We start from the raw sequence: 14,284 nt of genomic DNA, 5'->3' as shown, positions 1-14,284 counted from the left end.
ACCATTTTTATAAACGACTTGGACGCAGGCATAAGTGGATGGGTTAGTAAGTTTGCAGACAATAGTAAAGTGGTGAAGTGGTGGACAGTGTGGAAGAATGTTGCAGGCTGCAGGGAGACTTGGATAAACTGCAAAATTGGACTGAAAGGTGGCAAATGGAGTTCGATGCAGATAAATGTGAGGTGATTCACTTTGGGAAGAATAACAGGAAGGCAGAATACCAGGTCAATGGAAAGATTCTTAGTAGTGTGGACGGGCAGAGGGATCTTGGTGTCCATGTATGTAGATCCCTAAAAGTTGCCACCCAGGTTGATAGTGCTGTTAAGAAGGCATACAGTATATTAGGTTTTATTGGGAGAGGGATTGAGTTCCAGAGCTGTGATGTCATGTTGCAACTGTACAAAATGCTAGTGCAGCCTCACTTGGAGTATTGTGTGCAGTTCTGGTCACAGGAAGGATGTGGAAGCGTTAGAAAAGGTGCAGAGGAGATTTATCAGGATGTTGCCTGGTCTTAAGTGAAGTTCTTATGAGGAAAGGCTGAGGGACTGGGGTCTGTTCTCATTGCAGAGAAGAAGGCTAAGAGGTGATTTAATAGAGACCTACAAGATGATCAGAGGATTACATAGGGTGGACAGCGAGAGTCTTTTTCCTCTGATGATGACATCATCTTGTCCGAGGGGGCATAGCTGCAAATTGACGGGTGATAGATTTAAGAGAGATGTTAGAGGCAGGTTCTTCACTCAGAGTGGTAACGGCGTGGAATGGCTTTCCTGCCAGTGTAGTTAACTCAGCCATGTTAGGGGCATTTAAACAGTCCTTGGATAAGCAAATGGATGATGATGGGATAGTGTAGGGGTTATGGGCTTAGATTAGTTCACAGGTTGGCGCAACATCGAGAGCCGAAAGGCCTGTTCTGCACTGTATTGTTCTATGTTTTATAAGACTATTATTTTTGATTCACTTTCTGACAGTCTGAGGTCTTTAGATTCTTTGAAATGGGGAGCTTTTAATCTCTTAGGTATCCTTACTGGGATACATGCTCCCTGCTGAAATGGGCAATTCTTATTTGCAGTGTCCTGAATCTCTGAAACAAGCAATTATTCTGCAGTATCTTGAATCATTGGACTTTGTTAATTCTTTCTTGGTGGACTTTATGGTGTTCAATGTGCCTAGCTTTAACCTGTGTCACTTGATTTATTTTCTAAATACTCCTGTAGAATTGTGCTGGTATACATAGGTTTCATACTCAAAATTGTTGATCGGTTTATACTGTTTCCTTCAAACACAACCATTTGTATTAATAATGAAATAACTGTCAACTCTCCTCAATTAGCTCCGGTAGAGTATATTATTAATTATCTATCTCATCGCTTGTTTTTATTCTCAGACTCTTGTAGTCTGAGTGCTTATCAGTGTTGATAGCAGTGGAAAAATTTGTGTACTGCAGTACAGTCCACAGTCCCATATTCCCATCATGTTGATGGTATGAAACAAATGTTTTATACCAACGTAACTAATCTTATGGCTGCTAGACTACTATTAAATCCTCTACCAGCTGTCTAAGATTGATTGTTCCACTTTTAGTGGTTTCTTAGCCATCTGTCCTTAACTTTACAAAGTTTCTGTCTGGTTCCTGGCATATTCACTGTACTGGTTTCTTGTGTTCCATATTTTATGTTGTGTATCTTTAAATATGAACAGATTCTGCTGATCTCCTGTGCTAGGATTGACCTGTGTTGCCTTTGGACTTATGCTTCACTCATTATCTAAACTGCTTTCTCTAGATTCAGGTTGTTGCTTCATTTATCTCCTTGGTGAGCTGTATCTGCTTTCTTTCTAATTTTGCCCAGCAATATAAATGCTTGTGCAGCTTCTAACATTGTATTCAATTGGAAACTTCTCTGCATGTCATAAATTGTTTTCTCCAAGATGATTATTCCTGTGTTCCATTTGACCCATGTCTGAAGTTATGTCTTCCTGGCAATTTTTTTTTCTAATACCATGTCTTCCTAATGATTGGATTAGATTCCATACAGTGTGGAAACAGGCCCTTCGGCCCAACAAGTCCACACCGACTCTCCGAAGAGTAACCCACCCAGACCCATTTCCCTCTGACTAATGCATCTAACACTATGGGCAATTTAGCATGGTCAGTTCACCTGACCTGCACATCTTTGTGATTGTGGGAGGAAACTAGAACACCCGGAGGAAACCCATGCTGACACGGGGAGAATGTGCAAACTCCACAAGACAGTTGTCCGAGGCTGGAATCGAACCTGGGACCTTAGTGCTGTGAGGCAGCACTGCTAACCACTGAGCCACCATGCCGCCCTAATAATATTTAATATATTTTTTGTTTGCTTAAATTTTTTTTCATAGTAATAACAACAGCTATAGAGCTCTATGTTGCTGTTCAGGTGTTCATTAGCAACTCCACTTGAATCAACCTTCTACTGAATGATTCCCATTCCTTATGGTTTAAATGATTCCTGCCTTTATTGTGGCTCTTATGAAGGATCTTCTGCGTTTGCCATAGCCTGACTAAAAACTCCCAGTTTTCTTTCCCCATTAGACTAGTTCTGCCAAGGCTCTTAATTGGTCTAGTTTTACTACTTTAATTCCTGGCTTTGTGATGCACCCTGGTTTGTATCCTTTTATTGATATTTGCTTTGTGGCCCTTTAGATCAGGTTCTGTATTTGTGCCTCCTGGTGCCAGCTTGGTATAGTCGCAATGTTCAATCTGTGCTGTAAGTGATTTTTTAACTGCTCAGTTTTCTAGCCTGGCTTAGTGTGCCATGTTAAAGTTTCCCTGACCGTCATGGATTTGAAGCTTTACCCACAGTGACTACAATTGGTTGTTCACCACTGAATTCTGATTCCACAACACTCCCACAGACAACCATCCTGCAATGCAGGTTGTATCTGCTTTGACATTACTAATTAACCTTCTCAAGAGCGTTAATAACTTTGTAGGTACACAGCTTTTACCAGGACTGAAATACTTTTTTCTTAACAGCTTGCTGAGATATTCCTGTTGAGAATTACCATGAAGTCTTCACTTCTTCCTTGCTGACTGTGCTGAATGCGCAGATGACTTAAACCTGAGTCTGAAGATTTCATGTTTGTTCACAATATTAAATGAGCAGTCAAATCAATTTGGTGCTTCTATTTCCTATGTTGTGTTGCATGCAAGTTCACCATACCACCATCATCTTTAGTTTGAGAAACTACAGGGTTTGCTTCCTTATAATGATAGGAGAATGCCAATTCCTTGCATGCTGGCAGTTATTTATGGGTTACATTGATTTTATGGAAATAGTTACAAGAACTTTGAAGAGAATCAGATGTTACCTTTCATTCTTTTGAGTTCCTAAAATGTTTTGATCCTACTCCACATTACAGTCCTAATGTTTAGCTATTAACTTGGTGAGATGATTGGTATAAATAGAACCCAAGATCACTGAATATAATTATTTTTAAGACCAATATGTTAGTTTGCAGAAAGATGGCTGATTTTTTTTAGACTGTCATAGCAGTTTATCAGAAGAGATTTCTAATTAATTCAGTTAGCAAAGGGTTGCAGAGAGAAAGCGACAGATTGTGGTTGAGAAACTTATCAACCGTGATTGAATGGCAGAGCAGACTGGATGGGCTGAATGACCTAATTTCTTTTCCTATGTCTTAGGGTCTAAATAGTGTATTAATGTAACCTTACACAGCAGTCATGGATATTTTGACAAATTTTGCTGCCACAAAAGTATTTTTCTGTTCAAAATTTATTTATGCCATTTTTCCTAACTCCATGTGACCTGACCTCAAGATGGCGGTGCTGGCACTATAGGTAGTGTTAGGCTGAGCCCATCTGGGTCTCCTTTTTGTCTTTCTTCTTTTTCCTGTCTCCATCTTCCTGATATCATGAGACTTGAACGGTGTTGGTGGTGACTCCTAGCTTGTAGGCGTAATGTGTGGACTCCTGGAATGGCAGCGGGGAGTCGGCTGAAGCGATGATGGAGTGGGGATGCCTGACTTCCTAGACCCGGTGTGGGGACTCTTTATGCAGCAGTAAGACATCGACTGCAGCAATGTCAATGACAGGAGCAGGGTCATTGGCTGCAGTAGGCCAAGAAAGGGGGCCTTGCAGAAGTCCTGAAGCTGTGTTTGGGACCTCAACCGATGAAAATGAACTGTGTTTAAGTACTTTTAAAAATCTTTTGTACTGCAAAATGGTGCCGGATTGTGGTGACAGAACACTTTTCACTCTATCTCCAGATACATGTGAGAATAAATCAGTCAGTCAGTCATTCAATGAATGCACAAAGGTGAGGAATTTTATGTCTTATATAATAAATTATTGGAGTGACTTTGTCTTTGATGTCTTGACCTTTTAAATTGGTTCTTATAACTGAATTATTAAAATGACTCTGAATAGAAATAACCAAGTCACCCTGTTATTGTCTGTGCTGGCTTTTTGATAGAACAATTCAATTTTCCCCATTTATTGTGTAATTCTTTGAAGTATTTAAACTTGATGTATGTTTAAATAGGTTGATAAATGATACATTGTAATCCTTTTAGAAATGAAGTGGAGATGCCAGTGTTAGACTGAGGCGTAGACAAAATCAGAATCATATGATACCAGGTTTTAGTCCAACAGGTTCATTAAGAGATGTACAGCCTGGAAACAGACCCTTCAGTCCAACCCCTCCATGCCGACCAAATATCCCAACCCAATCTAGTCCCACCTGCCAGCACCCGGCCCATATCCCTCCAAATCCTTCTGAACTTTTGTGTGCAATTCTAATCTCCCTGCTATAGGTAGAATGTTGAGAAACTTGAAAGGGTTCAGAAAAGATTTACAAGGATGTTGCCAGGGTTGGAGGGTTTGAGCTATAGGGAGAGGTTGAATAGGCTGGGGCTGTTTTCCCTGGAGTGTTGTAGGCTGAGGGGTGAAGGGCATGGATAGGGTAAATAGACAAGGTCTTTTCCCTGAGGTGGGGGAATCCAGAACTAGAGACCATAGGTTTAGGGTGAGAGGGGAAAGATTTAAAAGGGACCTAAGGGACAATTTTATCATCGAGAGGGTGATGCATGTATGGAATGATCTGCCAGAGGAAGTGGTGAAGGCTGGTACAATTACAACGTTTAAAAGGCATCTGGATAGGTATATGAATAGGAAGAGTTTAGAGGGATATGGGCCAAATGCTGGCAAATGGAACACGATTAATCTAGTATATCTGGTCGGCGTGGACGATGGGTCTGTTTCCATGCTGTCCATCTCTGTGACTCTAAATGAGATTGGAGCTCACATCCTGTAGAGACATACTATTGACCCTTCCCTCTTCCTAAATCTGCTGCTTGATCTGTGAAGCATTTCCTTCATCTTCTGTTTTTATTGCATCAATGTAAATTTGATTTCTTTAACAAAAAGTGAAACAGGCAATAACAGTGGTTCTGGATGTAGTTTTGCTTGCTGAGCTGGAAGGTTCATTTTCAAACGTTTCATCACCATACTAGGTAACATCTTCAGTGAGCCTCCAGATTGTTCATTGAAGATGTTACCTTGTATGGTGACGAAACATCTGAAAATGAACCTTCCAGCTCAGTGAGAAAACCTACATCCAGAACTCAACCTAAGCTGCAAACTTCTCAAAACTCGCTAACAGTGGTTCTGTTGAACATATTTTCTCTCGAACTGAGATTATTGAAAAATCTAGCTCCTGCTGTAAAGTGGGTGCTACCTGAATGAAGTTATGAAACTTAGTGTAAATACAAGAAGCAGCAAGTACATAATGAACTATGGATGAACTCCAAGCATTCCATTCAATCTAGAGACGCTATGTCCTCCTGTAAGTGGTAGTCAGTCTGCTTTAGAATTATAATTTACAGATGCCAGTGTTGGACTTGGATGTACAAAGTTAAAAATCTCACAACAATAGGTTATAGTCCAACAATTGGAAGTGGTGCTCAGAAAGCTAGTGCTTCCAATTAAACCTGTTGGACTATAACCGGGTGTTGTGTGGTTTTTAATTTAGAATTATAATGTACTGTGTGAAACGAGGGCAACATTGGCCCATTTTACTAATGCTGTCTGTAAAAGGACTACCCAAATTATTAGTAATCTTTTCTCTTTGCTGATGATGCAATACTTAGCAATTGAGAGACTGGCATCCTATTTGGCTGTTGGAGAGACCAATCTGATGCACTCAAATAAGTTGTGTAGAAACTGTTCTAGCTATTTTGCTGTACCACATCTTATTTAACTTCTCAATAAGAAACCTGCATGGACAAGAACACAGGTAGGTAGTAATGGGGTTAAGTGCAAGAAGATGAGATCGACAGATTGTTTTGTTTGTCATCTTAAGATGTGCAAAATCTGCCAGTTTGCTGAACTGATTTTCATCTGTGTCCCTCAGCTGGAACCTGCCCTGGTAAACTGGACTGCACCATAAAGCGACGTGAACATTGCATGCCAGGATTTGATCACTGTGGGCCATGTCTCTCTGATTTTGTTGAAGATGAGAAAGGAAATTGTGTAGAGAAGCACAGTAAGTGGTGAAAACGTTTGAATTATTTGTTTGAGTTCTTTGCATCTACCCCTACTGAATTTGAGGCCCACAGAGAAAATGTTTACATTGCGTTTGTGTTTATTATATATGTGCTGCTTTACATTGCAAGTTACTTAGATTGTGTCACTCCTCACTGATCAAATCTGTTAGAACAGGAACTCAACCTGTCTTATCCATTCTGGTTTCTATGATCTCAGCTCCACATAAACATAATTAACACTGCTTTCCTTGAAATTGCCCTCACAGCCCTCTGATTTGCCAGGCCACCAATTCCCTTCAAGTATGAATGAAACATAATTAATGACATTAATCCACATGTTGCAAATTAATTCAAAGTATTGATGTTTATTGCTGTATAATTCCCTGACCCCATCACCCAATGTGTTTTATATTCCTATGCTACTTGACAACTAGATTATTTAAGGTAAAAGGAAATGTGTTTTCTATTTTCTGTTTGATCTCTTTTGGTTCATAGTCTTTGTGTGTCTGTAATCAGTTTGAGAGATGAGATGAGGGCAAGGCAACAAAGTGAAGAGCTGACAAATTCTCTGGTCATATTCTTATCAAGAGTTTTTAAATTACCCTGCAACTTAGGTTGCAGCAATGTTCATACTCTGCAGTCAACTGTGCAGTCAAAGTCTGGAGGTACACAAGGATTAACCTTTTCCTCCACTCGACTGGGTACTTGAAGGAGTTGCAATGCTATAAGCAAACTTGGAAGATGTTCGCCGAGCTGGGAATTTGTGTTGCAGATGTTTCGTCCCCTGTCTAGGTGACATCCTCAGTGCTTGGGAGCCTCCTGTGAAGCACTTCTGTGATCTTTCCTCCGGCATTTGTAGTGGTTTGAATCTACCGCTTCTGGATGTCGGATCGGTTGACAACCAGAAGCGGCAGATTCAAACCACTACTAATGCCGGAGGAAAGATCACAGAAGCGCTTCACAGGAGGCTCCCAAGCACTGAGGATGTCACCTAGACAGGGGACGAAACGTCTGCAACACAAATTCCCAGCTCGGCGAACAGAACCTCAACAACGAGCACCCGAGCTACAAATCTTCTCACAAACTTTGAAACTTGGAAGAGCTGAGTTTAGGATTTGTTACCCTTTGAGCTGCTTGTGAGATATGGCAACTAAGCACTAACAGTCCAGATGGTTTTTCAAACCACCGAGCATCAGTTTGTAGTACATTCAGCAATCAAATTCCACAGCTAATAATCTGTCACTTTGGGTAGATTTTATTGCTCTAAACTATTTACAAGAGTGACTGATAGGTAAAGATAAGTTGGTCTGACAAAACTTTCTCTCACTGTATCTGGAATGTCACAACCCAACATTTCCAACTCCCCTTCAGCAGTTACACCTCCTCGAAGAGGTAAAACAGAAACACCAACGAGGAGAAAAAGTAGGTACTCATAGGTTGTGGTTGCCAATTATCATTTTCTCACAGTACAGCTATGATTACCTGCACAGTTTCACTACATGTTGAACTTGTTGGATTAGGATGGAGTTTTAATTAAATTATTGACTTTACAATAATGTACATTTGGCAAGCAATCAGTCATGGTGTTAAATGCTATATGCAAGTTACATACAGTTGCAGTTGACTGGAGAAGCAACTGTGAAAACTACAGACAAAAATAAGTGATATGCGTACATCTACTTGTCTAATTGTTTAGTGAATAGTTGTTTTAAGGATAGCTGACCCCAGACTAGCACTCCATATTTTGCTTCAAAATATATTTGAAATCCATTTATCGTAAAAGTAAAATGTCTAGCCCTGGTGTAAATATTTTTCCTAAATGATATCTTCTGAAAATGCAGATAGAAAATCATTGCATCTAGAATTGTTTACATTGTCCAATTTTCGATTAAAATGTCGGTGTCAAATCTAAATGGTGGCTGCCAGTAAAATATGGTAAGTTATGTTGCTAAACTGTACTGCAACGTCAATCGCCTGTTGTATGCATGAGTAGTAAAACCTAACCTTGCATCAGTGAGTATGTAGGTTTGCTCTGTGATTTGTCTAGAGCTTTCAGCAGTAACCTTGCTGCAAAGTTCACATCAGAAGCCCTAGAGTTGTATAGAATGTGCAAGATGGAACTTAAAAGGGAGATTTGAACAGTTAAAAGGCAGATAAAATGGAAGAAAATCCCAAGTTATTTTACAGTTACATTAAGGGTTAAAGGTTAATGAGGAAGAATATAGGGACCATTAAGGACCACTGTGGTAATGTAAGTGTAGTGCCAAAAGATATATGTACGTTCTAAATGAACACAGTTGCTGAAATTGCTGGGTCCGGCAGCATCTGAGGAGAGAAAGCAGAATTAACCTTTCTAGTCCTGCAAACCTTTTCCTGGGGTGGTCCCAAAGAAGGGTCAATGGATCCAAAACATTAACTCTGCTTTCTCTCCACAGATGTTGCCAGATTTGCTGAGTTTGTCCAGTAATTTCTGTTTATGTTTTGTATTTCCAGTATTAGTGGTACTTTTTGTTCTAAACTAATACTTTGGGTCAATGCTCACTCATGCAAGGGACAATATGAATATAGACGTCAGGGAGAAAATCTCTGATGCAATTAAGTAAATCAGTATAGATAGGTTGACTGGTCGGCAGACTTACAAGTAGATAAATCTCTAAGGCTTGATAAAACATATCTCATGTGGACTGAGACAAAGGAGGAAATAGGATGCTTGCAAAATGTTCAATTCCTTTTGGACCACAGGAGAAATGCTGAAGGATTGGAGGACAGTCAATGTGATACTGTTATTCAAGAAGGCAGTAAGGAATTAAACCAGGAAAGTACAGGCTGGCCAATCTAACCTCTTGTGGGGAATCTATTAGAAGCAATTCTGAGGGATAGAATTAATCTGGGTGGCACTGTGGCTCAGTGGTTAGCACTGCTGCCCACAGCAGCAGGGACCTGAGTTTGATTCCAGCCTTGGGTGACTGTCTGTGTGAGTTTGCACATTCTCCCTGTGTCTGCGTGGGTTTCCTCCAGGTGCTCTGTTTTCCTCCCATAATCCAAAAATGTGCAGGTTAGGTGAATTAGCCTTGCTAAATTGCCCATAATCTAGGTTTTCAAGTCAGGGGTAAATAGAGGTTCGGAGAATGGGTCTGTGTGGGTTGCTTTTCGCAGGGTCGGTGTGGACTTGTTGGACCGAAGGGCCTGTTTCCACACCGTAGGGATTCTAGTTCTATTTATAATTCTAATCTGCATTTCGAGAGGAAAGATTGATCAAGGACAGTCAGCATGGCTTAATTAAGGGGATGTCTGACCAAGTTGATATGAATTTTTTAATGATCAGATGTCTAAAGGACAGTGCTTAAGATTTTGCATACTTGACAAGTCTTGCATTTGAGACTAATAGCAAAGAGCTCATGGCATCCAAGGAAACTTGGCAAATTGGATTCAGAATTGGCTGAGCAGCAGGAAGCAAAGGGTGGTTATTGAGAGGTGTTTTTCTGACTGGGAGTCTGTCCATTTGGGCCTTATGGGTGTCATTGTTGGGTCCCATGCTGTTTTTGGTGTATATAGAAGGTTTAGACTTAAATATAGGAGGGTTGATCAGTACCTTTGCGAATCATACAAAAATTGGTGAGGTGTAACTAGTGAAGAGGATAGCCTTAGACTATGAGAGGATAAAAACGGGCTAGTCAGATGGGCTGATCAGTTGCAGATGAAGTTTAATCTGGGTCATTGAGTGTTGCACTTGGGGTAGGACAAACAAGCAAGGGAATAAATGATGAATGGTAGGACCCTGGGAAGCACTAAGGATCAAAGAACAAAGAACATTTACAGCTCAGGAACAGGTCCTTCAGCCCTCCAAGTCTGTGCTGATCCAAATCCACTGTTTAAACCTATCGATCAATACCTAAGGATCTGTATTCCTCTGCTCCCCACCTACTCGTGCATCTATCTAGAGACACCTTAAATGAATCTACCATGCCTGCCTCTACTACCTCTGGCAACATGTTCCAGGCACCTACCACCCTCTGTGTAAAGTACTTTATGCATGTATCCCCCTTAAACCTTTCTCCTCTCAACTTGAAAGCGTGACCACTCGTGGAAAAAGCTTATCTCTAGCCACCTTGTCTTTATCCTTCATGGTTTTGTAGACCTCAGTCAGGTCCCCCCTCAATCTCCTTTTTTCTAATGAAAACAATCCTAACCTACTCTCCTCTCTTCATAGCTAGCACCTTCCATCCCAGGTAACATCCTCATAAATCTTTTCTGCATCTTCTCCAAAGTGTCCACATCCTTTTGGTAATGTGGTGACCAGAACTGTACACTGTATTCTAAATGTGGCCAAACCAAAATCTTGTACAATTTTAACATGACCTGCCAGCTCTTATCCTCAGTATCGCGATCGGGGGACTTTAGTGTGTATAAGTACAAGTGGGTAAAGTGGAAAAGTAGGCATAAGTATACTGGCCTTTAGTTGATTGTATAAAGTTTAAGAGCAGGGAGGGTATGCTGAAACTTTATGAAATATTGTTTATCCCATAGCTGGAATATTCTGTGCAGTCTGGAATCCACATTATATGAGAGATGTGTATGCATTGGAGAAAGTGCATATGCAGGATATCTTCCAGGATGTTGCCTGGGCTGGTTTCAGTTATGCAGAGAAATTGCACAGACTGAGGATTGTTTTCATTGGAAGAGGAGATTGAGATGTATAAATTATGAGGATCATAGACAGGGTAGAGAGGAAGAGAGTTTTTCACTTGGTAGAGAGATCAGTGACCAGGGGCATAGATTTAAAGTAAGAAGCAGAAGGATTAGAGGAGAGGTGGGGACAAACGTTTTCAGCCAGAGGGTGGTGGGAATCTGGAGCACACTGCTTTTGAAGGTAGTCAAGGCAAAAACCCTCAACATTTAAGAAGTGAGTAGATATGCACTTGTGATGCCAAGGCACACAAGGCTGTGGGCCACATGCTTGAAAATTGGATTGAAATTATTAGGTGGTTGTTTTTGACTGGTGTGCAAATGATGGGTTGAAGGGACTTATTCTGTGCTGTAGATCTGTATGACAATGATGTTTCTGGAATACTCCAGCACATTGTGAATGTGAGTGGAATATAGTTACTCGACCATTAAGATATTTTCAGATGAACCTGTTCAGAGAGTTATTCCACATCTCTGGAGCAGATAGGACCTGAAGCAACCTGGCTTAGAGGTGGGGTCACTACCACTGCACCACAGAACCCTTTACCATTTTATAATTCTGCTTGAATTACAATGTCGTGACAGTCAAATGTGCACATTCTACCAACATTCTTGTGGCTAGCACTAACTAACCAAGTATTACTTGCTGAGATGGTTGTCCAGAAAATGAAAACCTTTGATTGCAAGTTATCTAAAGGTTAGTCATGAAGATTTCCATATGCTTTGTCTTGGGAAGAAAATCTGTTGATGTTGTAACTTTGGAATAAATTCTCTTTGTTGTTAGTATGGATGTTTACCTTGTGTTTTCATTACTAAAGACAGCAGGATACAGGATCTGCTTTCACATCGTAAGACTGTAAGATATAGGAGTAGCATTACGCCGTGTGGCCCATTGAGCCCGCTCCGCGAATGAATCATGTTTGTTATGTTTTTCAACCTTGCACTTTTCCACATTGTATTCCATTTGCCGCATCTTTGCCCACACGCCTAGCCTGTCCAAATCCTCCTGCAACCTGTCCACTTCCTCAATGCTATCTGTCCCTCCATTTGTCAAATGGAAACTTAGCAACCATGCTCTCAGTTCCTTTGCACAGATTGTTAATGTATAATGTGAATAGTTGTCATATTAACAGTGACCCTTGTGAAACTTCACTTCTCGCTAGCTGCCATCCTGAAAAAAAACCCTTTACCCCACGCCCTGCCTTTAGCCAGTCAGTCAGTCTTCCATCTATGCCATACCTTGCCCATAACCCCATCAGCTCTTATCTTATTTAGCGGCCTGTTGCACAGTATCTTGTCAAAGACCATCTGAAAATAGATCACATCCAAATAGATCACATCCACTGGCTCTCCTTTGTCCAAAGTTGCTCATTGACTCCTCAAAGTATTCTCTCAGATTTGTCAGGCATGACCTTCCCTTGACAAAGCCATGCTGACTCAGCCCAATTTAACAATGCACTTCCAAGTACTTTGCAATCGCATCCTTAATAATGCACTCTTGTAAAATTATACCAACAACAGAGGTCAAGCTATAGTTTTCTGTCTTCCACTTCCTCCTTTTTTAAATAGGGGTGTTACATTAGCCAATTTCCAGTCTTCCATGACACTTCCTGACAGTGATTCCTGAAAGGTTGCCACCAATGCCTCTGCAATCTCCTAACAATCTCCTTCAAGCCTCTGGGGTAAAGTCTGTCTGGTCTGGGTGATTTATTTATTTTCAGACTTTTCAGCTTCCCCAGCACCACCTCCTTAGTGATAGCCACTATACTCACTCCTTTCCCCTGACTGTCTAGAAGTTGTGGTATGCTGCTGGTGTCTTCCAGCATGAAGACTGATGCAAAGTACCTGTTCAGCTCCTATGTCATTTCTTTGTTCCCCATTACTACTTCAGCGCCATTTTCCAGTGACCACTCTTGTCTCTCTTACCTTTTTATACAACTTTTAAAAACTTGCACTTTTTTTATATAGTACTAGTTAATTTATCTTCATATATTTCATCACCTTCATTTCCATTATTGCTTTTTTGTCATCTGGTTTCTAAAGGCTTCCCACTAATCTTCACGACACTGTTTGCTTTTTCGTTTGCTTTTATACTGTCCTTGACTTCCCTTGTCAGCCATGGTTGCCTTGTTCTTCTCTTTAATGTGATTCTTCCTTGGGATGAGTTTCTGCTCTGCCTACCAAATGCTGCCATTGCTGCTTCATTGTCTTCCTTGCTAGACTCCCCTTCCAATCAATTTTGACCTGTTTCTCCCTTTGTTTTTGTAGTTACCTTTACTCAATTGTAATACCGTTACATCTGAGTACAGTGGCTTCCTTTAAAATTGCAGGGTGAATTCTATCATTGTAGTCACTGCCCCCTTGGGGTTCCTTCACTTCAAGCTCCCTAATCAACTCTGCCTCGTCGTAGTTGTGGGTATGTTTGCCAAGCTGGGAACTTGATTTACAGACGTTTTGTCCCCTGTCTAAGTGACATCTTCAGTGTTTTGGTGCCTCCTGTGAAGCGCTGCAGTACTGTGTCTTCTGGAATTTATTTGCTTCCATTCCTGCTACTAATGGTTGTCGGTTCTGGTTGTTCATTGTAGTGGCCGGTATATTGCGTCTAGGTCTATGTGCTTATTGATGGAGTCTGTGGATGAGTGCCATGCTTTAAGAAATTCTCTGGCTGTTCTGTTTGGCTTCTCCTATGATCATTATGTTCTCGAATTTGTGGTCCTTGTCATCTGCATGTGTAGCTACTAGGGACAGCTGGTCATGGCGTTTAGTGTCTAGTTGGTACTCGTGGATGCAGATTGCTAGTTGTCTGTCTGTTTGTCCTATGTAGTGTTTTGTGCAGTCTTTGCTTGGAATCTTATAAATTATGTTTGTCTTGCACATGATGGGTATAGGATCTTTTGTCCTGGTGCGTTGTTGTCTGAGCATGGCTTGGTTTATGGGTTTTCAAGGATCCCGGTGGTCGGAGAAGTCTGGCTGTTAGTTCCGAGATGTTTTTACGTAAGGTCGCATGGCCAGTGAGTTATGTCATGGCATGTCCTCATTGCATTGTTTGTCT

The 14,284-nt window shown here is 40.9% G+C and overlaps 1 protein-coding gene across 1 annotated transcript in view; it reads left to right on the top strand.

The window, feature by feature from the left end:
* The window catches only part of LOC122564748 (neural proliferation differentiation and control protein 1-like), a 212,601-nt gene that overhangs the window by 74,634 nt on the left and 123,683 nt on the right, over positions 1 to 14,284 (top strand). Inside the window, exon 2 of the mRNA XM_043719908.2 lies at positions 6,414 to 6,545. Coding sequence (XP_043575843.1) covers positions 6,414 to 6,545 — 132 coding nt within the window. The remainder of the gene's footprint in view (positions 1 to 6,413; positions 6,546 to 14,284) is intronic.

Source organism: Chiloscyllium plagiosum, unplaced genomic scaffold, assembly GCF_037043375.1.
Source record: "Chiloscyllium plagiosum isolate Xiang-an unplaced genomic scaffold, Cpla_swu_hap1 HiC_scaffold_21, whole genome shotgun sequence".
NCBI classification, from domain to species: Eukaryota; Metazoa; Chordata; class Chondrichthyes; order Orectolobiformes; family Hemiscylliidae; genus Chiloscyllium; species Chiloscyllium plagiosum.
This window is presented reverse-complemented; position numbering and strand designations above follow the sequence as displayed.